The sequence below is a fragment of the Sus scrofa genome, chromosome 14 (assembly GCF_054392235.1).
Source record: "Sus scrofa isolate SSC_HxYL_T2T_F1_AM1 chromosome 14, Sscrofa_HxYL_maternal_Yorkshire_Landrace_v2.0, whole genome shotgun sequence".
Lineage (NCBI taxonomy): Eukaryota > Metazoa > Chordata > Mammalia > Artiodactyla > Suidae > Sus > Sus scrofa.
In genome coordinates, this window is record NC_139396.1 from 149,509,429 (window position 1) to 149,535,460 (window position 26,032).

Here is a 26,032-nt window from a genome sequence, read left to right on the forward strand (position 1 = left end):
TTTTTCGAAAAAAATGGTAACATACAACACACACAATAAATTGGATGTTATTCGCTCATGGTCTAGAAAAGACTTCTTCAATCTCTGTGTGGCTTCACAGATTCCACCGAGGGTTGCATGTGGTGTGGTCAGCCACGCTGATGGACATATAAAGTGTTCCTATCATGAATATTCATGCAACTATTATCCTTTTGAGATATTCCAACATGATACAGATTTGTCCAAGAAGCATTCAGGATGTTTATTTTGATCGGAATTGCCAAATTACACTCCAATTTACCCTCCAACACAGTAGGATGGACTGTGTGAAACTGCCACTCTTCCGGGCCCCCAGAGAGTCAAATATTGACAAACTCATATGGTGTGTTCTAACATGAGAGCACATGGTACCCTCACCAATGTGGTGAAATGTCAAACCTTTTGTCAGTGTGGCGTGTGAAAGTGCTTTTCCTTCTGTGGGTAATTTGCGTTTGTTTGGTTACGAATGCGTGTGAACATCTTTTCTGTGTTGAATGGCCTTTCGTATTTCTGTCTCTGTGAAGTGCGCAGGTTGTGTGTCGATTTTACGCATCTTTTTGATATCACTTTTACTTTAAAGAGCTCTTGAATATTAAGAGAATCCAAATGTTCTTCATATGCAGATAATTTCCCGCTTTAGCCTTCTCTCGGGGAGGGGACAGGAAGTCGGTCAGAGGGCCCTGGGCAGCCACTCATACAAAGAGTCTGCAGATGCTGAAACCTAACCACAGGGGCTGCCCAGGGGCTCGAACCAGCCACCCTCACACGTGCTCAGGGCCAGGTTTCCCAGGCTCTGATTTCTGAGCTGGATAAGGCCTCAGCCTGAGGGGGGTCTCCTTTCAAGGCCAATGAATGAGTGGTCTGCAGCCAGATCATGAGGGGCTCAGTGCCAATGCAGGCAGAGCTGCGGGAGCTGGAGCAGAGCATGGCCCTTGCAGCCTGGCCTCCCAACAGCCCCCGGCTGACCTGTTCACTAGTCCCTGGGGCGCCAGTGGGTCCATAGGCTGGTGGCAAGTGGAAGGTGTGTGGATGCTGGTGCGGGACACACCTGTGGGGGCAGAGTGGGGATATCCACTGCTCCATTCCAGGAATCCAGAAATGGCTTCACTCAGCAATTCTGTGAATGGCGCCACGGCAGCAGGAGCTGGTGCTTGATGGGAATGGCAGGTGGTTCACCCCCTGAGATTCAGAGAAGGAGGGCAGGAGGAGCTCGGCCCCCCCTTTACAGGAATGCTTCTCAGTCATTCACGGCAGATCTAAAGTGCCTGAGCTCAATACCTTGGGGTTTTTCTTTCATTCTCCTTTTTTCTTTGTATTTTCTAAAATTTCTTCCTTGAAGCCCTATACAGCATGTAAAATCTCAGCCTGGTGCAGTGAAATAGGTCGGTGTCTGAGACCTTCTAGACTTTCTAGATCTCGGTAAAACTACAGATGATGGAACAGAGGTTCTCAGCCTCGGCTACATACATATTAACATTAACCGGGGAGATTTAAAAGAAAGCCCCGGGAGTTCCCATTGTGTCTCAGTGGTAGTTAAACCCAACTAGTAACCATGAGGATGTGGGTTTGATCCCTGGCCTTGCTCAATGGGTTAAGTATGCAATGTTGCCATGAGCTGTGGTGTAGATCGCAGATGAGGCTCGGATCCTGCGTTGCTGCAGCTGCAGTGTAGGCTGGCAGCTGCAGCTCTGATTCAACCTTTAACCTGGGAACTTCCATGTGCCACAAGTGTGGCCCTAAAAAAAAAAAAAAAAAAATAGTAAAAGAAATAAAAGAAAAGAAAAGAAACCCCCATGTCCAGGCCACATCCTAGACCAACCAGAATTTCTGGGAGTAGGGGCCCAGCACCGGTACTTCATAATGTACAGCCAGGGTTGAGAACTGCTGTGTGTGTTTCCTTCTAAGAGTTTGTAAGGGCTCTTTCTAATCTCCCCTCTTGCTAATTCTCTGACTGTGACATGGGGCTTAAGTGCCCAGCTCTGCAGGAAGGGGAAGTTGGTGTTGGGTCTTGGCCCTTTCTCTACCTGTACTACCTGGACTGGCTTCTCCACTTCCTGACCTCAACACACCCGGAATCGCAGTAGCCCTCCTGCACAAGGTGGCTGTGACAATTCAATATGGTAAAACACACACAACACTTAGAATGCGCCCACACATGATAAAACAACCAATAAATGAAGCAGAAGTGGTGGGAAGGTCTGAGTTACTCTTTAAGTGTAACAGAGACCCCCAAGGATTAGGACTGAAAGCAAGCACAGATTCAGAGAAGGTATTTGAAGCAGATCCAACAAAGAATTAGTATTCAGAATACATAAAGAAAAGGACAGCTGCATAGACAAGGGGACAAAGGGGAATTCCCATTGTGGCTCAGTGGGTTAAAACCCAGCTAGTATCTATGAGGATGTGGGTTCAATCCCTGGCCTTGCTCAGTGGTTAAGAATCTGGAGTTGCCACAAGCTGTGGCGTAGGTTAAAGATGCAGCTTGGATCTGGCTGTGCTGTGGCCGTGGTGTAGCCCTCAGCTGCAGCTCTGATTCCACCCTTCGCCAGGGAACTTCCATATGCTGCAGATGCAGCCCTAAAAAGAAGGAGAAAGAAAAGATGACAAAGAGACACTAGCAGGCAGCACACAGAGAGACACCTGAATCATAAATGCTTGAGATTCGTCTTCACTAGTAACTGGGGGAAAACCAATGAAGTTTGCACCAATCCGATTACCCAGATACAATTTCAGAATGAACTAGGGTCCACACACATGACCATGAGCAGATCTCCCACGTGTCCTGTTGCGGAGAAAAGTGTCAGGAAGGTACCATCTAGATACAGAAGTTACCACTGATACTGTTCTGTTCTCAAATTACGGCTACTCACTGCAGATGTGGTAAAAAAAACATCAAAACAAGGACACTTACCATCCTTCTTTATTGGTGGTGTCATATTTATTTTCTATTACAAAAGGATTTGAAGCTAATTCCAGGTGGTGGTTATAGTGGTATTGGTCAATGTTATTTTTTGGGTAGTTTTAAATTTTTATCCAAATGTAAGAGAAAAAGGAGGCGGGGGGGGGGTGTTACAATATCTTGGAGTTCAGGACCCGTGGCTGGCAGGAAAAGTTGCTGGTGAAAGGTTTCGAAGCCACGTGGTCCCCATCTGCATTTGGATGCGAATCCTGAATATCTGCCATTGGTCCCCAGACACAGATCAAGAGCCTCTCTCCTCTTACTCTTGGGGACCTGTGTCTGTCACATCAAAACCCTGTGTCTTCAGTCCCTGGCAGCCTCACTGCTTGTCCTCCGTGTCCCGCTGCAGCCCTGTATCAATAACATTATCAATGAGGACCAAACCCAGCACTTGGGCAGCACTTTGCTAGAGCCAGCAGAGACCACACTTACATAAACAGCTTCATTTCTTAGCAGGTACCTGCCCAGGCACAAACCTCGTAATGCCCCAAAGATCTCAGTGAACTAAAATGTTACCAATAACGAAGATGCGATAAAAAGTCCTCTTCATCCTGAAAGGCATCTTCATCCTGTCTCCTCAGCCTCCACAGGGGGAAAAAATATGAATGCTTTACAAAGCTATTTCATAAAATGTTATGTTAAATGCACAACAAATTACTTTTTCTTTTACTAGCTTTTAATGCTAATAGTGCCATTTATTTCTGACCTTCAGAAATATGAGATATTTTAAATGACAACATAAAAAGAGTTCTTGTTTGAAAACGCAAGCTGCTTTACTCGGCATCTTATTACTTATAAGTATAGCGTGTGCTAGCATCACTCATTTCTGCATCCCATTTATATGTAACTGGTATATATTTCAGTTGGCATTTATTGTTCTCCTGCATACATGTCAAATTCCTTAATGATGACTCTGACAAAGGCACAGAACTCGGTATATATAAATTACATTTGCTACCATATAATCAGTGTTATCTATTAGAATGCTATTTGTGACAAATCATGTTCCAAATAAAAATCAAATTGATTTTTCTGTTATTTTAATATTGTGCCTCTCACAGCGAGCCTTTGATTGAATCTTAAACACTTTAATGTTCTGTTTTTGTTTGAGGCCGATCAGAAATGGAGTTTGCATGATTCACAAGGCTAAAACGATTTGTAAAACAACAAAATCAGATTTCAAAAAGCATCTTTATTCTCAAGCCAAGGGAATAAATTTGGTAAAGCCATCGTTACAGGGTACACAGCTTAACGACGAAAGCCTCGCATGCACAGTTAATTTCTATGCATCCATTTTCATCTAAATTAGATTTTAAGTTTAACGTAGGGTATGAAAAGCCGCCACAGGCCCTCGTTTCTACCTTTTCTCTCAAGCAATTGCAGGATTTCTCCCAGCTCATCTGAGCTTCACATCAGCCCATTCCCTATCCTCCTTGGCAGTGGGTTTGGGCGACATTCTCAGTATCCTGGGCACAGGGGGTCCTGTTCCCAGGACCCCCCAAAGAGGCCTCTCCTTCTCAAGAGGGCACTTGCTTGAACCATGCTGCTTACAGAATAAACCACTTACAGCTAGATCCTGGCTGCATCATCCCCTTGGGTTAAGTTGTGGTTTAGAGCAGGGGTCAGTGACTTGCAGGGGTCAGTGACTTGGAGCCCAAGGACCATCGACTTTTGAACAGCCCTCTAGCTAAGAATGGTTTTCACATTTTTTAAAGTGTTTTTAATTCACGAGAATGATCTTTTGTGATACATGAAAATGATATGAAATTAAAATTTCAGTGCCTATAAATAAAGTTTTATTGGAATGCAGCCACACATTCATTTACATACTGTCTATTGCTACTTGGCGGGTAAAACAGCAGAATTGAGTATTTGCAACAGAGACCATATGGGCTAAAATATTGACTCTCTGGCCCTTTACCAAAGACGTTTGCAACCTCTGGTTTAGAAGGAAGGGCTTTAGTGTCTATGTCCTATTAAAAGGGTCGGCACCTTCAGGGCAGGCGGCTGAGGCAGCACTCAGATAAAATGCTGTGTTCGTGACAATAAATCCAGAGAAAGGTTCTTCAGACGCTGGCGAAAATGTCCTCAAAGTGTTTGAAAATAGGTAAAATCTTGATGATGAGGTCAGTTCTAGAAAAGTCTTGTGTTTCTTCAGCCAGGACAAGGGTATCAGGAAGGATGGAAACTAGGCTTCATAGCAGATGACGGGGTGAAATGGTAGTTGCCACAACATTTGCAATGGGAGGGTTTGGGAGGCCACTTCCAGGCTGATGGGCTCTGACTAACTGGCACCGGGTCCTGCAGTGGGGGGAGGTGACCTGTGAGTCCTTTGTCACTGCTACCTAGGGGCTTATAGCTAGACAGGCCATCTTTGTGGGTCATTAGACAAACAGGGCATTCTTAGGGTCCTCAGTGGGACTTATAATAACTCCGTCCATCCAGCCAATGCTGTGGTTTCCTCCTTGGGTTCCGGTTTACAGTCCAAACTCAGTACCCATTTTCTCAGATAAGTTTTGATAACTGAAATAGCATGTTGGAGTTTATTTTCCACCAAAACACTGGGGAGGGAAGCAAGTTTGGTTATGGCTAAACAAGATATGCCCAAGTACTGCTAGTGGAAGCATGCCCAAATGGTCTTGTTGAAAAGATGTTAATATATGGTAAAATTAAAGACAAAGAATCAGGTAATAAAGAAAGAAAGAAAGAAAGAAAGACAATAGGTAAAATCTGGAAAAAGACAACAACCAAGGGAAACAAAACAACCTGAGACGTCACGGAGCTGCAGTTGCAATAAATGCGCGCACGAATTGTGTCAGAGAGAGCCTTAGACAAATAGGTTTTAAAGCACTTTTAGCCCCCACCAAAACTGGGTTGAGTGTAAGGAGTGATTGGAGATAAAGGGAAGCTGGAGTCTGGGAGTGTGGAGCAGGGAGGTGTTGGCAGCTAGAGAGGGCCGTCTGGGGAGAGCTGCGCTTGCCGTGACCTTCAGGAGAACACAAACCAGCCACAGTGTCTGAAGACCTCAAGGCTGGGGGGCCAGCTCCTCTAGGTCATAGAGGGCCTGGTGCTCTTTCCTTTTTGTTTTTTATGGCCGCATCTGCAACAAATGGAAGTTCCCCAGGCTAGGGGTTGCATCAGAGCTGCAGCTGCCAACCTACACCACAGCCACAGCAATGCAGGATGGACTGAGGGAGGCCAGGGATCGAATCCACATTCTCATGGACACTATGTTCTTAACCCGTTGAGCCACAATAGGAAGCCCCCCCAGTGTCCTTTCCTGAAGGCACCCTAGGCTGATCAGGAAAGATGGGAACATCTCCCTCTCAGCCTTTGGAAAATCCAGACAAACCTGATTTGAATCTAAATATTGTGAGCTCCCTGGTGGCTCAGTGGGTTGAGGATCTGGCATCATCACTGCTGTGGCACAGATTCAATCCCTGGCCCAAGAACTTCTGCGTGCTGCTGGCTTTACCCAAGGAAAAAAATACTGATATGGAGCTTTTGGGGGGATGTATCAGCTGCCTTTGAAGGGGCCGCCTGTATTTTTTTCTGGGAAAAATGACCCTGAGCGAATTACTTAACATCTGTGTGCCTCAGTTTCCTCATCTATTAAGTGAAAATATGTATGCTAGATAATACTAATTAAACAAACTCTTCCAGAGAAAGGGCCAGAGCCTGACCTAGGCAAGCACATTATCAGGGCTGCTGTGACTGCTTTTATTATTGGCCAATCACACCTGCTCTGCCTGCCTCCCAGCGGTGGGGTCCCCAGAAGAAAAGGGCAGCAGTGAATAGAGCACCTCAATAGAAGCCAGGAGCCTTGGCTCTGAACCCTCTTCCTTGAAGAACTCACTGTGTGGGCTCAGAGACATCATGTCCCCACCCCTAATCCATGTCAGCTCTAGCAGTGTCCCCAGATCCCTTTGCCCCAATGGTAATCAATAATATTAACTGAGCACCTGTGGGTCAGAGGCACCTGCCTAATCTCTTCACACTCTTGACACTGGGTAAGCTCTGCAGTTAGCCGCAAAATAGAAATCTGAGCTCAGAGAGATGAGGAAAGTGCCCAAAGTCAGCCAGAAAAAAAGCAGAGCTGAGATCTGAACTCAGGGAGGGTCTGACTCCTGGCCACATGCTTCACAGCTGTGTGGGAACAACGTTAAAGCCACAAGTAACTGAGATCCTGTTCAGAACCATCAGTCACCACTCCAGGGATCGGGAGCAAGGCTGGGAACCCAGGCAGCCCTTCCCAACATCCGGCCGGAGGGAACTGTCAATTCACCCACAGAAAGAGAAAGAAGGGATGCCAAAGCAGCACTTGAACTGCCACGGAATTCAAACCACCCCCACTAAAGGCCCCCTTGTCATAAGAAATCATACAAACCTTCCGTTACTCCAGGATTTCCAGACCCGGGGAATTTTGTCTTATCAGGTAATGGGATTGTTTTTCGTGGCAAGAATGAGCTCATTACAGATGCAGCTTGTGCTAATAATGATAATTTTGCAGTGCAGTAAAATCACCTTTCTACCTCCCCCGACAGACGATGCTCTAGAAATTATAGGCTAGGGAGAAACAGAAAAGATAAAGGAAAAGAATTGGGACTGCGGAACTGCTTCAACAAAAGGAGTTGATTTGCACGTTGAACTTGGTGATCTTAATCATGACGTGGTAAAAGAATGAGATACTATTAGACAATTTTTAATTGCCTTTATTCACTTTTGCTATTTCTGTCATTGGGTTGTTGTGGGGTTTGCTTTTTGTTTTCCTGCTGAAGCCATTTTTGAAAGGTGGGTGCCAAGGGAATTAGCTAGTGACTTAAACATTGACACCTGATTTGATCCTGTGGCTGAAATGAAGATGAGGGCAGTTGCAAGGAGAGGTTTCAGTCCTGGCAATCCCTTCATGTCCTGGGTAAAGACTTCAGAATCCTTGCGTCCAGAGCTGTCATCTGCAAACTCTGTGGGTTTGGGAGAGGGGAACAGGCAGAGCTGCCACAAAGGTTCTTCACGTCTAAGGAGCCAACAGAGAGGCAGCAGCCTGGCCCACCAGCCCCAGGCAGGTCTGTCCCATGAGTCTCTGTCCTGTGAAGTCATTCTCCCAGGGTGTTAAGAAAGCTGGGAAAAGGAGTTCCCGTTGCAGATCAGGGGGTTACAAACCCGAGTAGTATCCAGGAGAGCTCGGTTTCAATCCTTGCCCTTGCTCAGTGGGTTAAGGATCCAGGGTTGCTGTGAGCTGTGGTGTAGATAGCAGATGTGGCTTGGATCCCACATTGCTGTGGCTGTGGTGTAGGCCAGCAGCTATAGCTCTGATTTGACCCCTAGCCTAGGAACTTCCATATGTCGTGGGTTCGGACCTAAAAAGCAAAAAAAAAAAAAAAAACACTGGGAAAAAAATCCCAACTATCCACTGAGCATGGTCCCAGCCCTTTGAAGAAAATGCAACTATCTACCTTCTGCTGGCTTGCTTTCTTTCTTTCTTTCTTTCTTCCTTTCTTTCTTATTTTTGTCTTTTTGCCATTTTCTTGGGCCGTTCCTGAGGCATATGGAGGTTCCCAGGCTAGGGGTCTAATCAGAGCTATAGCTGCTGGCCTACGCCAGAGCCACAGCACCTTGGTATCTGAGCCGCGTCTGCGGCCTACACCACAGCTCACGGCTCACGGCAACGCTGGATCCTAACCCACTGAGCAAGGCCAGGGATCAAACCCGCAACCTCATGGTTCCTAGTCGGATTCGTTAACCACTGGGCCACGAGGGGAACTCCAGGCTTTCTTTCTTTAAACAGGCAATCTCACTTAAAGATTAAAATGACTTTTAATCACTTCAAATAAGGAAAATCACATTTTTCTCCCGATTATGAAAACAATACTTGTTGGCTGAGGAAAACTGGGAAAAAACACAAGAAATTTAAGAAGAACAATAAATAGAACCGTTATCCAAGCAACCACTGTTAGTATTATGGGTTAGCTCCCTTTACCCCTCCTCCCTTGTCAACAAAAATATAGGATGATGGGGTTTGTGTGTGCGTGTGTACTGTCTTATGGATTTGTACTGTCTTATGGCCTGCTTTTTTCATGCATTATGTCATAAATATTTTCCCACAACAGCATTCTTTTATCACATTATTTTTTGATAACAGGATGCACTGTAATCCCAAGTCCCACTGGGCTTGGGTTGTTGTTGTTTCGTGTGACAGTCACCCTTTACACACATCCTAGGTTGCTTCCCAGAACCAAAGCTCCTTTCCATTTCTGTGCCAGGGACCCTCTGGCCCTCTGGTGAAAACTGTGGCTCTCTTCTCAGAATAATGCTTTTAAATATATGAAGTATGATATATGAAATTACTATTGGAAACTAATTGTACGGAACTACTATCAACATAGTGAAAAGGGCAAATTCGTGAAATAGCTATTTAAGTGTTTGCTTGTACGTATGTTAAATAATAATGTTAGCAGATATAGGAGCTCTAATAACAACTAATTATAAAGGCGTCATCAACATTAACACTATTTTAAGATGTTTGCAACAAACGTCATGTGATATAAAAAGACCTGAGGTTTTTATTGGGCTAAGGTGACAGGTGCAACTGTGGTTTGTTGCCTACTTTCATAAATGAAGGAAATATTTCACCTGGAGGTTAGTGAAAACAAAGATGTAAGTTTTTTTCTCATCCAAGTCCTTTTTTCTCATAAGAATCAAGGATTTGACTCCTGATTTCTACCCATGAAACCCTGGATGTCCAGGGAGCCCAAGTGAAAATTCCCACCTAGGGAAAAACTCCCAGGAGTGGCTTGCATCTTTCTGGCCCTGCAGTTTTGAGTTGGTTTTTTGTTCTTGTTTTGGTTTGCTTGGTTGGTTGGTTTGGTTTGGTTTTGCGGCATCAACAGCATTCAGAAGATCTCAGGCCAGGGATCCAACCCACAACACAGCAGTGACCCGAGACACAGTAATGACAATGCCAGATCCTTAACCCACTATGCCACCAGGAAACTCCCTTGAGCCTTTTGGTAACAATGGCCTCCTTGCCCCAGGAGCTGCTTTTGATTTCTTCTTCTTGCCAATAGCTGCAGAGTGAGGTCAGAGAGAGTGCCTGTCAATGATGAAAAGTCAGCCAATGTTATGAGTTGAATTGCGTCCCCCCAGTTCTTCGTCTCCTGCCCCCACGGAAAACATATGTTGGCGTCCTAATCCCCAGGACCTGCAAGTGTGACTTATGTGGAAATAGGATTGCTGCAGGTGTAATCTGTTAAGATGAGGTCGTACTGCAGAAGGGTGAACCCCAATCCACTGTCTTTGTTAGAAGACAGCCACGTGAAGACACAGAGACACGGGGAAGTCACAGGACAACACAGACAGATTTGGGGTTATGCACCAAAGATCAGCAAGGATGGACAGCAAACCACCAGGAGAGAGGGAAGAGGCAAGGAGCAATTCTCCCTTCAGACTTCAGAGGGAGCACAGCCCTGCTAACAGCCCCAAGTGGACTTCTTGTGTCCAGAATCATTAGATTCTGCTGTCTTACATCTCTCCAAAGAAGGCATACAGATGGTCAACAGGCACATGAAAAGATGCTCGGCATTAATTACTAGAGAAATGTAAGTCAAAACTACGAGGTGCTACCTCACACCAATCAGAATGGCCATCATTTAAAAAGTCTACAAATAACACATGCTGGAGAGGGTGTGGAGAAAAGGGACCCTTCCTACACTGTTGGCGGGAAGGTAAATTAGTGCAGCCACTATGGAAAACAATACAGAGGTTCCTCAAAAAACTAAAAATGGAGTTGCTATATAATCCAGCAATCCCACTCCAGGGCATATACCCAGACAAAACTGTAATTCAAAAAGATATATGCATCCCTATGCTCATAGCAGCACTATTCACAGTAGCCAAGACACGGAAACAACCTAAATGTCCATCAACAGAGGAATGGATAAAGAAGATGTGATGTATATATGAATACTACTCAGCCATAACAACGAAAATGCCATTTGCAGCAATATGGATGGAACTAGAGAGTATAATACTAAGCGAAATCGGAACGAGAAAGACAAGTACCACATGATATCCTTTACATGTGGAATCTAAAATATGACACAAATGAACCTATCTTTGAAACAGAAACCAGGAGTTCTCATCATGGCGCAGCAGTTAATGAACCCGACTAGAATCCATGAGGATGCGGGTTTGATCCCTGGCCTCGCTCATTGGGTTAAGGATCTGGCATTGCCGTGAGCTGTGGTGTAGGTTGCAGACATGGCTAGGATCTTGCGTTGCTGTGGCTGTGGTGTAGGCCAGAGGCTACAGCTCCAATTTGACCCCTAGCCTGGGGAAATTCCATATGCTGTGGGTGTGGCCCTAAATAAAAAAAAAAAAAAAAAGAAAGAAAGAAAGAAAGAAAGAAAAGAAAAGAAAAAAACAGAAACAGACTCACAGACATAAAGGAGAAGAGTGGGGGAAGGAAGGATTGGGAGTTTGGAATTAGCAGGTGCAAACTAGTATACATAGGATAGATAAGCAGCAAGATCCTACTACATAGCCCAGGAAACTATATTGGATATCCTGTGATAAACCATAATGGAAAAGAATATGAAAAAAATAAAAAATAAATTTCTACTGTCTAATCCCACCCAGTTTGTGGTACTGTTACAGCAGCCCTAGGAAACTATCACAGATGGCATCTGCCAGCTGGGTGGGGCCTGGGACTCTGAAATACCAGGGTTGGGGTGGGCACAGGTCTGTGCTAGTGCTGGGAACTGCCACGCCGGGACCCAAGCTGCTGGTGGAGACCGACTCCTCAGAGGGTTGGGCCAGGGCTTCAGGAAGAGCCTGATCCAGGTGCACAGCTCTCCCTGGGGGTCAGGAAGAGACGGGCGCCACCCTGGCACCTTCTCAAGGTCAGCATAACGTGGAGGAAAAACACAGAAACCTTCAGCATGATGAGAAGTGTATCCTCTTTATTCTCACATGACAAGAAAAGGCCTTTATTGCGAATGTGATATGTAATCGCCAACCAGTCCAGGTGTAGGCGACAGTAAAACGGATTCTTATGAAATTTCCCCAGTGCCCTTGTGGGGTGCATGAGGGGTACATGAGGGGCGCAATTTCAAGGCCCCCTTAATATTCACCTTTCCTTGGGAGGCACGCCACGTCTACCCCTCAGTAGTGTACTTTGCTGAGGATAGTGGTTCTAGATAAATCTTCCCGTTGCAGGAAATATTTGGCCTCTGAGTGCAGCCACACGTCACCGGAAGTCTGGGGTCCTCCATCAGGGCTCTTCCCAGGGTAGGACACGTGGCTTCTGGGAGAGAAACCAGCCCACAAACTGCAGGCAGGTGGCCAGCAAAGCAGAGGGGCCACTGCAGCATTCCTCCCCCTTTATAAAACAGCAGGAAGGAACGTCCTCCCTTACCTGGAATAGAGAAATCCGGGTATTTCGGCAGCAACCCTTCATGCAGCAAAATTTTTGGAGAAGGAACAGGAGGTGGTGGTGTGGCCCTAACTCCGTATATTCTAAAGTAAGAACCAAAGTCAAAGAGTTATTCTTTTTATTAATAATAAAATAAATATAATCTATGCAGGTTCCACATGTGCATAGCATGTTTATTCGCTTTTGTTTTTTTTCTTTGCTTTTTAGGGCCATACCCACGGCACATGGAAGTTCCCAGGCTAGGGGTGAAATAGGAGCTGCATCTGCTGGCCTATCCCACAGCCACAGCAATGCAGGATCTGAGCCGAGTGTGTGATCTACACCACAGCTCACAGCAACACCGGATCCCCAACCCACTGAGTGAGGCCAGGGATCCAACCCGAATCCTCATGGATACTAGTCGGATTCATTACCACTGCACCACAATGGGAACTCCCATAGTATTTTTATTTGTCATCCTAATGATTTATCCCAAAGGTCAGATTATCATCTTCATTTTACAGAAGGGTAAACTGAGGACACAAAAATCCCCCTAAGCAGCACCCTCAAGCTCCCTTTCTCAGCATCCTTGAGCCTCAGGTTGCTGCCAGGATAGGGGGTCTTTTTGGTGTTTACTTCCAGCCTCTTCCTGCAAACAGCAGAGGCCGGAAGCAGGGTTTTTGGAGCTTGCTAGGCACAGGAGGGGAGCGGAGGGTGTCTGCCTACTTAGAAGGTCCTGCAGTTACAAACCCAGCCCCTCCTGCAAAACAAATCAGACATAAAAACAGTCCTAGTGCTGGGCTGGGGGCACCTGGCTACCCCCCTGGCCTGAGATGTGCTCCCCCCTCTTTCTCATTCCCAAGTCAGACTTACTCCTCATATGGTTTCAGGTGTGCCCTCCTGGCCTGCTCCGTGATGTTCAGGAAGTCCCTGTAGCAGTTTCTGGCCATGACGGTGTACCGTGTGGCACAGCCTAATTCAGTGACCCTGGCTCTTGGCAGGTAGCCTGCCCAGCCAGGGATCGGGGGCTCCTGGAGAGGTTTCTTCAAGTCTTTGCATTCTATGAAAAAGATGCCATGCTTCCTGAGAGCTCTGAGAGCCACTAGTGGGCAGGGCTCCCAAGTTCACCTTCATCCAACAATCAGCCCCAGGCAAAGCTGGAGGCTCTGATGGGGGCAGCCAGCACTGTTTGGTTGATTCTCTGTGCCAAGCACCTTGGTAGGGCTTTATTAAGCCTCTCGTTTCATTCTCTTACAAACCATAAAAAGTAGATGCCATTATTACCTACACTTTATGAAGGAGGAGACTGAAATCTTAAAGAGGTTAAGAGAGACTCGGCCAAGGTCACGCAGCAAGGAAGTAACAGGGCCAGGATTCAAACTCATATCTCTCTGATTTCCAAGTTCTTGCTCTTAAACAAACCCTGCTCTTTTTTTCAGATTAATTTTAAAAAAGGAAAAAAAAGCTTCAGACATTGCTCTTTGATAGTTTAAATAAAAGAATCGGAGTTCCCATCGTGGCGCAGTGGAAATGAATCCGACTAGGAACCATGAGGTTGTGGGGTTGATCCCTGGCCTCGCTCAGTGGGTTAAGGATTTGACGTTGCCGTGAGCTGTGGTGTAGGTCACAGATGTGGCTAGGATCCTGCGTTGCTGTGGCTGTGGTGTAGGCCGGTGGCTACAGCTCTGATTAGACCCCAAGCTTGGGAACCTCCATATGCTGTGGGTGTGGCCCTATAAAGTCAAAAGCCAAAAAATAAAAATTAAAAAAAAAAATAAAAGAATCAAGAGAAGATGCAGGTCAGAAAAACAGCTTCAGCTCTGGCTGCCTGGCTAGCTGCCCTTTGGCAATGACACATTTGTGAGATGAAAGAGGAGGCTATGGAGTTCCAGAACCTTAGAGCTGGAAGACACCCTAGAGAGTGTCTAGTCCATCTTTCCCTGACCTGGGTGAGGGAGCTGTAGCCCAGAGAGGGGAAGCAACCGCCCTAGGTCACACAGCAGATAGTCACAGAGTTGGGCAAAATTCCAAACTCTTAGGCAGATTTCTCTTGCCACAGCTAGGAAATTTTTAAAACACACAAAGCATGTGTGTTAGCATGTGTTCTTGAAAAGTCCCCAATTAAAATAATAATAATAAAGGCAATCAGTCCACTACTTCTCCTACAGGACTATAGACCTTAAAAACAGCCTAGGACAAATTACTGTTAATAATGTTATTAATAGGAATAATAATATTATTAACATTATAAAGTCATGTCATCAGTTGTCTTTGTCACTGTTTTGTGGCTGTCATTCGGGGCAAAACCCCTTCCCACCCCGCTGGCACCAGGAGGAGCTGGGTTCAAACCCAGGTCTGACCTCAAACAAGGGACACGACCTCCCGAAGCCTCATTTCTTCCATCTCTAAAGTGGGAATAACAGTATTGACCCTAGACGGCTAATGAAATGAGGCACCTGGCACAGAGAAGGCAGCTAAAAAGCAGTACTGACTGAGACAACAGCTGATGTCTGCCCATTTGTGATGACTGCCCAGGGGTCTTGGTACCCAGCCCCCTCTCCCCCACCCGCCTCCTTCTCCCCCCGCCTGGCTCCTTGGAAATGCTTCTTTCTCTTTTTCGCACAGAAGCCTGAGGATTTGGAGCTGTGCTGCACCCTGTGCTCTTGGTGGCAGCTCGGCAAGCCTCCCAGGCCCTGCTCTTGGGCCCGGGGGGGGGGCAGAGGGGCTGGTTTCCAGGAGCAGGTACCCAGACTAAAAGGGTGGTACTGTCGGTAGTACTGGTGCAGCGTCCGCAGGACTGTCTCCTCGGAGCAGATGGGCTTCAATTTCGGGGCAGTGGCCACCGAGCAGCGGAATTCCTCCAGCTGGTCTTTATACCGCTGTGTGTTCTCCTGGAAGATTCTCAGACAGTGGGACATGTCGTCCTCGCTGGAGGTTCCCTGGCAGCTAAGGTAGGGCACGAAGCCTGCAAGAGCCGAGGGAATCACAGCCTTCAGCAGGGGATTCAGAACCGGCCCCAAATCCCCAGAACCTCAGCCCAACCCTCGCCATTTCTTCCTGGCCCAGCAACACTGCCTTTTCCCAAAGGCCATTAGCACAAACTGTGCTGCTGTTTCCACTGCGGCTGGGCCCTCCCAAGGCCACAAAAATGACCCTGGAGCTGGGAAGGCCCGTTTCAACAAAGGCGATGACAGTAATATTCTTTGATAGCAAAGTCCCTGATGTCAGCCTGAACAGCAAATGGGTCAAAATGCATTCAATGGGTCAAAATGATAGTCTGAGGGGAACCTGAAATTACTCATCTTTCCAGAGAGAAAGCTTATTTTCCTTGGCACTTCCCAAATGCAAGTTGGGATCTTTCTTGTTGGACCATTGGGAAATCGCAGGCTTATTAAAAACAGTGCGCGATTATACAAAGAGGTAAATTCATTATCTGTGAGACCCACCTCTGGCCCAATTTTTCAGCATTTCCCACAAAATAGCATATAATCATTATAATTAGCATGGGTAAAGCACAACTATTTATTTAAACTGGATGCTGAATCCTAAGTACCACAATGTTGTCACAATAAGACCATTTTTTTCTTTTAAGAACAAAGAAGGAAAAGCTGGTTAAGAACTTGCCTTTAAACTGCAAATAAATAAATACACCTCATTATGGAAGCCCAGCATTTTTGCCTTTGTCCCCAGGTAAGAAAACCTGGCCCCAGAGTTGAAAGCAGTAATCCCCACCCCATGCACCTGCAAGACATCTCTGGAAGAATCAAATTACTAGACTGTTCTTGACAGTGATGGGATTCTTCCACCTGCTATCCAGTCTCCCCAACCCTTGGACAATTAAATATACCCTAATATCTGCCAGCCATAGCCAGATAGCAACCCTTGGACAATTAAATATACCCTAATATCTGCCAGCCACAGCAACACCAGATCCTTAACCCATTGAGGAAGCCAGGGATCAAACTCGAATCCTCCTAGATACTAGTCGGGTTTGTAACCCACTGAGCCACAACAGGAACTCCCAATTTTTTTGTTTGTTTTGTTTTTGTTTTTGTTTTTTTGGTTGAGCCAAGATATTTTAAATAAGTTACATAAGCTGGCTCCACGAATGCTCACAACAATCTTAGAAGGAATTGATCATTACCCCACGTGGTGGGTTGAATCGATAGATCGGTCCAAGTCCTAACCCCTCACACCTGTGAATGGAATTTTTCTAGAAATAGGGTCTTGGCAGATGTAATTAAGGATCTGGTAATGAGATCATCATGGATTTAGGGTGGGCTCCAAGTCCAATGCCCGGTGTCCTTATAAGAGAAAGGGGAAGGACATTTGAGGAGATGTGCACACAGAGACACGGAGCAGAGTCATGTGATGATGGGGACAGAGACTGGAGTAAAGCTGTCATAAGCCAAGGAACACCAGGAGCCACTGGAGAGAGCATGGCCTGGTCAACACCTGAGTTTCAGACTCCTGGCCTCCAGAACTGTGAGAGAACAAGTAACTGTTCTAGGAAGCTCATATAACCATTTGCTAGAAATTCCTACATATCAGAGAAAGGTAAGTAACTTACTTATAATCACATAGATAATGGCCAGGCAGAGATTGGAATCTCAGTTTATTAGAACCCAAAGCCTACTCTCTCTCCCTTTTTTTTTTTTGTTTGGTCATTAATGTTTATCTTTTATTAGAGTTGATTTACAGTGTCTCTTCAATTTCTGTTGTACAGCAAGGTGACCCAGTCATACACAGTTCCCTGTACCACACAGTAGGACCCCAATGCCCATTCATTCCAAATCCAACCATTTGCATCCACCAACCCCAAACTCCCCGTCCATCCCACTCCCTCCCCCATCTCCCCGGCAACCACAAGTCTGCTCTTCATGGCTGTGACCTGTCTCTGTTTTGTAGACAGGATCATTTTTGCCATATTTTAGATTCCACATATAAGTGATATCATATGGTATTTGTCTGTCTCTTTCTGATTTACTATACCTGAGAAAACTAAATATAGAACTACCATAGCAGTGCCACTCCTGGACATATATCCAGATAAAACATTCATTCAAAAAGATACATGCCATCCCTATGTTCATCAAAGCACTATTCACAATAGCCAATGCATGGAAACCACCTAAATGTCCATCAACAGATGAATGGATTACGAAGATGTGGTACATATGTACACTGGAATACTACTCAGCCATAAAAAAGGACAAAATAATGCCACTTGCAGCAACATGGATGCAACTAAAGCCTATTCTCTTAACCAACCAGTAGGACCAGAGTGAGGATGGGAAACCTTGGAATAGTCTCCATACATCTCTCCCTCCTGAGGACATCTCTATGTGACAGTGGAGGGCCTCTCGGGACCACTGGCTTTGTCACCCAGAGGAATGTGATTTAGTAAATTCTCAGTAGCCCAGAAGCCTGAGGAGAAGCCTTTAGGTAGGGTGCCAAATTGTCCAGGTTTGCCAAGAACTGAGGGGTTTCCTGGGATGCAGGACTTTCTGTGTTAATTCTGGGAGCATTCCCAGCAAACCAGAGGCGTTGGTTACCCTCCCTCCCCTAAGGGACACTGGAAGAAATGGGACCATATGGACAGCCCTAGTGCATGAAAATAGCACAACTTGGGAAGGCCAGCATCCCAGTTTATTCATTGTGTCTCTCCTGGTCCAAATGCATTTAATGCATATAATTAAGCACTTCCTGCAGAGCAGGTCATGTCCTGGGAGACTGCTTATCTGCCATCTTCACCAAAGGAGCACTTTCAGTGAGTTCCTTAAAAGCTAACGTGCCTCCCTTAAAAGCTTATGTGCCAGTTGGACATGGCAGTGGTCCAAGGCAGAGACGGAGATCAGGACCACGGTTCCTTTGCAGGGCACATCACCACTTACCACTGTAGCCTGGTGTGATCGGCAGGTGTCTCATGAAGGTCTTGGAAGACTCCATGATTTTGCTCTCTGTTAATGAAGGGAAGAGGGAACAAACTTGTCTCATCAGAAGTACCTGCCTGGAGTTCCCGTCATGGCGCGGTGGTTAATGAATCCGACTAGGAACCATGAGGTTGCGGGTTCGATCCTGGCCTTGCTCCAGTGGGTTAAGGATCTGGCGTTGCCGTAAGCTGTGGTGTAGGTTGCAGATGTGGCTGGGATCTTGCATTGCTGTGGCTGTGGTGTAGGCCGGTGGCTACAGCTCTGATTAGACCCCTAGCCTAGGAACCTCCACATGCCACGGGTGCGGCCCTAGAAAAGGCAAAAAGACAAAAACAAACAGAAGTACCTGCCCGGCAAACTCACTGCACATGTGCTAAAACCCTTGGGTGTCCAATAAGCTCGCCAAGGAGCTGGGATGGAGAGGAATCACCACCATTATTCAAGGATGCTGCTCAACATTCAAGGTACGGGACAGCCCCACAGCAAAGCACGAGTCAGCTGTGGCTGGAAACGGTCAGAAATGCCAAAGGCTGGCATGGAGTCCAAGATGGGCGAGCAGAAGGCGTGATGGGAAACACACAGTATCAGTTTATGCAGATGCCATCTCCAGAGCCAGGCCACTCCCCACTTCTGGGATGGCCTGTGGACCCCTCCAATGGGTTAGGCTTCTGCTGATGCTTCCAAGTCCTGCCCTGCCCAGCCAGTTCAGCATGAGGTGGAGGGGAGGGCCTCGGGGTTTAGGCAGCAATGATGGGAAAGTTTTAAACAATTCAAACGTTTAAATAATACCTGCTACAACGTGGCTGCATTCTCGTTAAATCATCGCAGCCACCCTAAAGGTTAGTTGATATTTGAGTCCCCATTTTACAGATGGTGAAACAAGGCACAGAGACGTTAAGTGACTTGCTTGATGATTCTTGAATTCAAGAAGGTATGAACGAAAGATGTCCATACTCTGAGGGCAGACTATGTTGCCCAAAAGTGTGCCCCTGGGGAGGTGGCGTTGGGTGGGTGGGTCGGCTGGGCGGCTGCAGACCCTGCCCGAAGGACTGCCTGGAGGAGGTGGAGGGAACCAGCCTGGAGAGGAGGTGTGCGGGGCTCGTGGGGCCGGGAGCTGGTGAGAAAGAGTGGACACGCCCCCGCCCCAGCCTCTCCTCCCTGCTCCCCTCCCGTCCTCACCTGGACCTGCCCATCAGAGGCTCCTGCCCAAACCCCACCTCCACCTGACCTTCCGGTCTCCAGGCCTTTGTGTGTTCACAGACCGGAGGGGGAGGGGAGGGGGAAGGGGAGGGGAAAGGGGCGGAGTTAGACCCCAGCCTGCCCCTCCCCCCTCCCCCATCCATCAGCCGCCAGACCAGAGGCCCAGGTCCCCCGGTGGTGTGAGCCAGAAGGGGCGGGTGAAGCCAAGTGAACCCTGGGGCCATCGCCCCACGAGATGAAATATAGGGATTTTGCCTCTGAAGCTGGGGAGAGAGGGGTACACAAAAGGATCCAGGTCAAAGACACCTTTTCTGATGTGGACACTGGGGAGGCCTGGGCTGGGGCTGGGAGGTCCCATGCAGGGGATAGGATTGGCAGGACCCGCCTGGGAGGGAAGCAGAGGCCTGGATCCCAGCCGCCTTCCCCCCTGTCCTCCTATCCTTGTGTCTCTTGCCAGCAGTCTCCAGTGGCCAGGACAGAAAAGGGCAGAGCAGCAAAATGAAGGATGCCAGGGATGTGCAGCCAGACTCCTTCAAACCATCCTCATTTTACGGGCACTGAGCTTTCATCTCACTGGAATGAGATGAGATACCCACTGGGTGACCCAGATCCAGGGAATGAGTGGCCTTTAGGGACTGCTAGTCCCATCCTCTCCTGAACAGATGAGGAAACTGCAGCCAGCCTGCCTGCAGGCCCTTGTTTCCAATGTGCTTTTGTTTGCCTGCATCTCCCAGCTTCCCCACTTCTCCTGGGAATTGAACTTCCCGGGAATGGAAGCTGGTGGTGCTGCCCACTTAGGAAGAGCCCATTTATACCGCCCTCAGGGTCCTAGGACCCATCTCAGATTATCCAGAAGCTTCAGGAGCCAACTCTGGAGGGCGACCCAGACATAGAGCCTGGAATAAACCCCAGGCCCTAGATGCAGCAGCCAGCTAGGTGTTCCTGCTAGGACACCAGAAGACAAGGCATCTGCCCTTGGTTTTCTGCTTCTTTTTTTTTTCCAGTGACCTTCCTTTGGGTGCAGTGGAGTTGTCAGCGGTCACTGAGGCTTAGCTGCCTTCTCTCCGGTGGGGCCACTGTCTTTGGCTTTGAGGGAAATGGGGCTCAGGGATGTCGATGGAGACTTGGTTCCCAAGGAACAAAGGAGTTAGTCTTGTTGGAGTGAAAGTGAATAAAGGCTGCCACACCCAGGAAAGGACCTGAAATCAATTTCCATCTGAGATGGGGGTGGAGGAAGAGGCCAGTAATAATTCATCTATAATTCTATTTACAAATTCAGAGTGTTAAAGAAAACACTTCTGGGCGACGTGAGATCCAGAGTTTTGCTTTATTTGACATCTGTGAAGACAGCTTGCAGATACAATCAAGTTGTGAATTGCTGCAAAATTCTATGAAGTCTGAACTTATCTTGTAGTGAACAAGACCCCAATGGCAGATATTTTAGAATATAGTTCCATATTCCAAGCAGATGAGAGATGTGACATTACGGCAAACAACTTTTTCCTAGCCATCCACTGAAGTCACTTCCTGGCATAAAATATGCAGCTTCATCACAGCTATTTCATCTCCACAATGGGTGATTCGATCTTCAGCTAATAATGCATTTTGACTCCTGTTTATATCGGTGCATGCGATTCTTTGTCACCCTGGCAATTAACCAGACCTGGACTCTAAAAGCTAAACTTGACCTAAATACCATTCGAGGGGTAGGGGAGGCCCTGTAATCTGGACTCATCTTAGCCATCAGTCTGCACAAACATTTGTATGTCTCCCCTTTTCTATCTTGTCTGTCTGTGACGTGTCTATCTCTCAACATTTATGAATGCCTGCTGTGTACAGAGAGGGCAGTTACAAAGGAAATCCCTTGACAGTTCTGCTTCCGGGAACCTTGAACCTCAGCTAATACGCCAGGGACAACAGAGTAATGGGTCAAGACAACAGGCCTTTTAGAAAATTTCTAAGATTAGTAAATGTGTCCAAATATACTTACCCAGTGCTCTTCCTCTAGTAAATGTCTGTCAGAGGGGTGAATGTGAGAATTCCCTCTTAAGTTTGACTATCAGGGCTGCATCTCTGGGGCCAGAAGAAAATCCAGGAAAATCATCACCCCCTCTCCATCACCTATTTGCCCATATTCCAAATTTCAACCAGTTCATTTAAGAGAAACAGCAGACAAGGAGACAGCCTTCATGCAAGATGGGAAAGGCCTTACACTGGCCAAGAAAAGGACTTGACGCTATTACTCATACTGACACTTCATCCAGTAGAAAAGCTCAATTCATGCACCACTTCATTCCTTTTCTTTGATTCTGGTGGCCTGAAAACATCACACTTTCCCCTCAGAGTGACTGCTTTTCCCCACAAGGAGAAGCTGGCAGCCCTGCAGGGACGCAGAGTTGTTGAAGGTTTTTCTGCACAGTCACATGGCTTACAGACCCGGAAAGTTCAGCTCTCAAGGACAGGACAGGAGAATTGATACATTATTATGCTCCTTTAAATATAAACTGCAAACCTTTGGGAGAGATATGCCTGTAAAATGGTCTAGGGAAGCTGTGGATCCAGCTGGTCTAGTTCTTCAGAGGATTCTGACCCTAAGCACCTCTGGCTATTGCTCAGGCTGCATACACAGTCCATAGCTTAGCATCGGAACAAACTGATGATTAGAAAGCACAGTGAAGAAATGAAACCATGGGAAATTAAAGGCAGCAATGTCATCAATGAAATTCAAAAAGCATTTCCCACCCTTTTTTTTTAACAAGAGCACATTGTAGAAATCAAGATTCTGTACAATTTTCTAACATTGTTATGTACATAAAATTATATAACTTGTAACTACATTGAAGTCTTATTGGTAGAGTATGGCCGGCAACACCAAAGAAAGACCCATTTAGCTTTGGAAGCAGAGCAGGCAGCAAGAGAACCTTAGCGAGCACACCTTTGTGCCTGGATGTGAAATCCCGCTACTGAGTATGTGACGAGCATTCTCCAGTTCTGTGGTTTGTTCGTGATTCACATTCTAGTAGGGAATTCTGCGGCAAGCGATGTGAAAAAGAAGACATGTTAAGATGAAATTGGAAGTGCTATTTTAGAATCTGCATATGATAATGGGCTGTGATGATGGGTTTGTGAATCCAACTTGCATTTAAAGCTAGTGGCTTATCCATCCTCCCCTCATTCATTATGCATGCCTCCGGTGATTTAAAATCCAATGAACTCCAGCAGGTGGAAAAGACAGCTTTGAACAGATCAGCAGGCTATGAGTCAGATTCTTGATTCTTTTTCCTCAGCTGCTTCCTGAATGTCGAAGACTTTGTTAAGTGGAGAAGGAGAGAGAGCGGGCACACATACCAGTTGGTTCCTCGGCCCCCTTCTTAGGCGGTCTTTCTTCCACTCTCCCCCCGCCCCACCCGGCCCTTCCTGTAAGGGTTACAAGTGCCATCCCCAAACCAGGTGGAGCCCCAGTCCCACTCACGAGGGGACAGCTTTCAAAAAACCTAAAGTTAGGAGTTTTCAAATTCGAATTGAACCACAGTCCCCTGTGTTGTTTACTAAAAACTACAGCTTCTGGTTCCCCTCTCCAAGACTTGACTTCAGCTCCTAAAAGGGATAGAATCCAGGAACCTGTTTCTAAGAAGCACCCAGGCAGTTCTCACGCAGGAGATGCACAGATCTGCTTTGAAAAAACCTAGCTTCATTCATCAGGTACAGATCTATGAATTCCTTTAGATGGAATCTTCAGTTTGGGTTTAAGATTTTAATGAAACATTTTATAGAACAGATTCTCTGCCCATGTGCTACCAATGTATTTTCTTTTTTCTTTCTTTTTTTCGGCTGTGCCAAAACTTCCCAGACCAGGGATGAACCCAAGCCACAGCCGTGACAACGCTGGATCTTTAACCTGCTGAGCCACCAGGGAACTCCAGTTCTTCAAAATGTGGAAATAAACTCAGGGAGATGTGGGTGAGTCAGGAGGAGGGAGTTAATTTAAATTATGTTCATTTAAAAAGTTAGAGAGGGGCTGTTCTGGACTCTTGGGATTAGTGGTAAGAAGGAGGCAAATCTTAACATCATTTTCTCACACAGAATCCTACTAAGTAAGGTTACCTCGAATTACTTATGAATTCAGAAATCAGGATTTGGCATTTGGGGAGTTATATCACAGCAGGTCATTTGGGATTATGTCAGTAGCTCAGTATCAGTTTCCCTTGAAGCAAGGTTTTTACCTGCTGAAAAGTTGCCGTGTCAGCTCTCCCACTCACATATCCTAGCGGATTAGCTGAGGCTATCTGAACCTATTTGGAATTGAAATGATGAGACCCTAAAATAGTGCCCAGCGTAGGCAGTCTTCCCCCTCCAGCTAAAACTGCTCCAAGTTCCCACTGAATCACCGCTTTTAATCACAGGATGATGGAAAGAGATTAACTGCAGATGGGTGGCATTTTATATCGACTGCCATCCAAAAAAAAAAACAAACAAACAAAAAAAAAAACGGAAGAATCTCCTCCTGGCTCAAAGATCTTATTTCAAATCTGGAAAGATCGCGATAGGGCATCTTCTGTTCTAGCAAAGGGAGATCTGCTCAAACCAAGCTCCATCACCGCTGCAGAAATGTACGGATTCCCTTGGCGGATGGGTATTGCCCCACTTTGTACCTAGACACGCTAGCTGCTCTTCTAGGATCCTCAAATTTCTTATTTCCCAACCTCAGTCTTAATCGCCAACAGTTTTTCTCTGACTCCAGTGTGCCCTCAAAAATCTCTAATTATTTCTAGCCCTGGCTGTTCTCACCTTCCCTGCTGAAATTCGGCTGGGGGATGGCAGGGGTCAAGGGCAGGGAGAGAACCGTCCAGGGCTGAGGTCAGCAGATGCAGGGGAGCTGCGTCCACGGGGACAGGCAGGCGCTGGGGAGGGCCGCTTAGTAATTTAGGAAGTCGATCCCAACCTTGACACTCTTGGAGGTGGCTATATCCACGGCCGTGGCCTTGATCTCGGTGTCGCCGAACTGCATGAGGGTCTGGATCTCCCTCCGCGCGGGGACCGCGGCGCTGCTGGTCCCCGTGAGATCCAGGCGCAGCGTGCCGCACTTCTTGACCCCGGGGTCGGTGATGAAGCTCACGTCGTCGAGCTCAGAGCTGTAGATGTTGATGACAATGACCAGCTGGGAGGGCTTGGCCGGGGTGTAGCTCCGCTTGACCAGCTCGCCCAGGGCCACGGACTGGTCAGCAGAGATGAACTTGTCGAAGACGTCGGTGCACCAGCGGGTACCGTCCTTGACCAGCAGCTTCTCGGGCGGGTGCTTGCCCTCCACGTAGCGGTTCAGCACGCCCACCCCGTAGGTGAGCGGCGAGCGGCGCACCTTGATGACCGCGGGGTCCAGCCCGAAGAGCACGGCGCCCTTGAGGATGGTGAGGCCCACGTCCTGCGGGATGATGATGCGGCACTGGTCGCCGAAGGCAGCCTGCACCGCCTGCTGCAGGAGGGGCGCCTCCGCGAAGCCACCCACCAGGAAGAGGAACTTGACCGTGGCCACCTCGGGCTTCTGAAACAGGTCTCCTAAAAGGGAAGAGGAGGGAACGAGGTCCAGTCACCAGAAGCCAAGGGGGACAAGTGGCCTGAGCATGTGGTGAACAGACAAAAGCGCTGGAGCTCGCGGCGGCGGGGGTAGGGGGGGGGGAGGAAACAGGCTTCGTGTGGATTTGAACGGAGGGTGTTTGTTGAGCAAGTCTCCTTTGGTTTGGGTTTGGTTTGGGCCACACCCCCTGAATATGAAGTTTCCGGGCCAGGGATCTAATCCCAGCCGCAAGGCCGGATCTTTATCCCACTGCTCCCACCGGGGATCAAACCCGAGCCTCAGCAGCCGCCAGAGCCACAGCAGAGACAACAGGGCTCCTTAACCCACTGCACCACAGCAGGAGCTCCAGAGCCGGTCTTTTAGAGACAGGAGATTTGTACCTCGCTGTGCTGTGAGGAATAAAAACCAAAGCTACTGATAACAAGAAACCCATTTCAACAGCTAGCTGGTGATGGGTTCAAGCAGGTCTTTGTTATGTGTCAAGGAATAATACCCCCACCCTCTCCAAACCTGCAGTTCTGTTAAGGAAGTCAAGGCTGACTGTTATAAATAGTATTCTTTGGTTTTCATATAAGTCCCATCCCACCTCTGGGGGTTCGGATTGGGTGGGTATGGGTGGGAAGGGGATGGGGCACCTGGCGACTGAAGGAGGCCCCTGGTGAGTTTACTCTGTGTCCCAGGGCAGCGGCCCTGAGGAAGCAGGTTTACTGCACAGCCAGGATCTGCTTGCCCTCTCGTGGCTGAATTTCCCACAGTTTACACAAGAGTTCCTCCTTGCCAGCAAAGATTATGGCTTCTAATTTGTTCTAATAAAGCAAAGCCCATCCACACCCTAAGACACATCACTCAATGACAACACAGATCCCAGGTCTGACTTTTTTTTTTTGTCTTTTTGCCTTTTCTAGGGCCGCTCCCGTGGCATATGGAGGTTCCCAGGCTAG

At 47.3% G+C, this 26,032-nt stretch overlaps 2 protein-coding genes across 7 annotated transcripts in view; both read right to left on the bottom strand.

Moving 5' to 3' along the window:
- Positions 1-8,772: 8,772 nt before the first annotated feature.
- On the bottom strand, positions 8,773-19,575 carry SPMIP5 (sperm microtubule inner protein 5). Of its 2 annotated transcripts, XM_084995673.1 has the most exons (7): positions 19,499-19,574; positions 18,281-18,346; positions 15,133-15,351; positions 13,260-13,446; positions 12,390-12,490; positions 12,106-12,278; positions 8,773-10,067 (listed from the first exon to the last, which is right to left on the bottom strand). In XM_084995673.1, exons 2-6 carry the CDS (start codon positions 18,333-18,335, stop codon positions 12,130-12,132), a joined length of 711 nt encoding a protein of 236 aa, XP_084851799.1. In that variant the 5' UTR covers positions 18,336-18,346; positions 19,499-19,574; the 3' UTR covers positions 8,773-10,067; positions 12,106-12,129. The 2 variants fall into 2 exon arrangements, with proteins under 2 accessions (XP_084851799.1, XP_084851798.1); XM_084995672.1 differs by lacking the exon at positions 8,773-10,067 and having other exon boundaries at positions 11,915-12,278; positions 19,499-19,575.
- A 1,252-nt stretch (positions 19,576-20,827) lies between these two features.
- The window catches only part of HSPA12A (heat shock protein family A (Hsp70) member 12A), a 177,453-nt gene continuing 172,248 nt past the window's right edge, over positions 20,828-26,032 (bottom strand). For all 5 annotated transcript variants that reach the window (XM_013983787.3, XM_021073399.2, XM_084995682.1 and 2 more), the window contains one exon: positions 20,828-25,072. In XM_013983787.3, the coding sequence (XP_013839241.3) occupies positions 24,435-25,072 (638 nt within the window). In that variant the 3' untranslated portion in view covers positions 20,828-24,434. The remainder of the gene's footprint in view (positions 25,073-26,032) is intronic.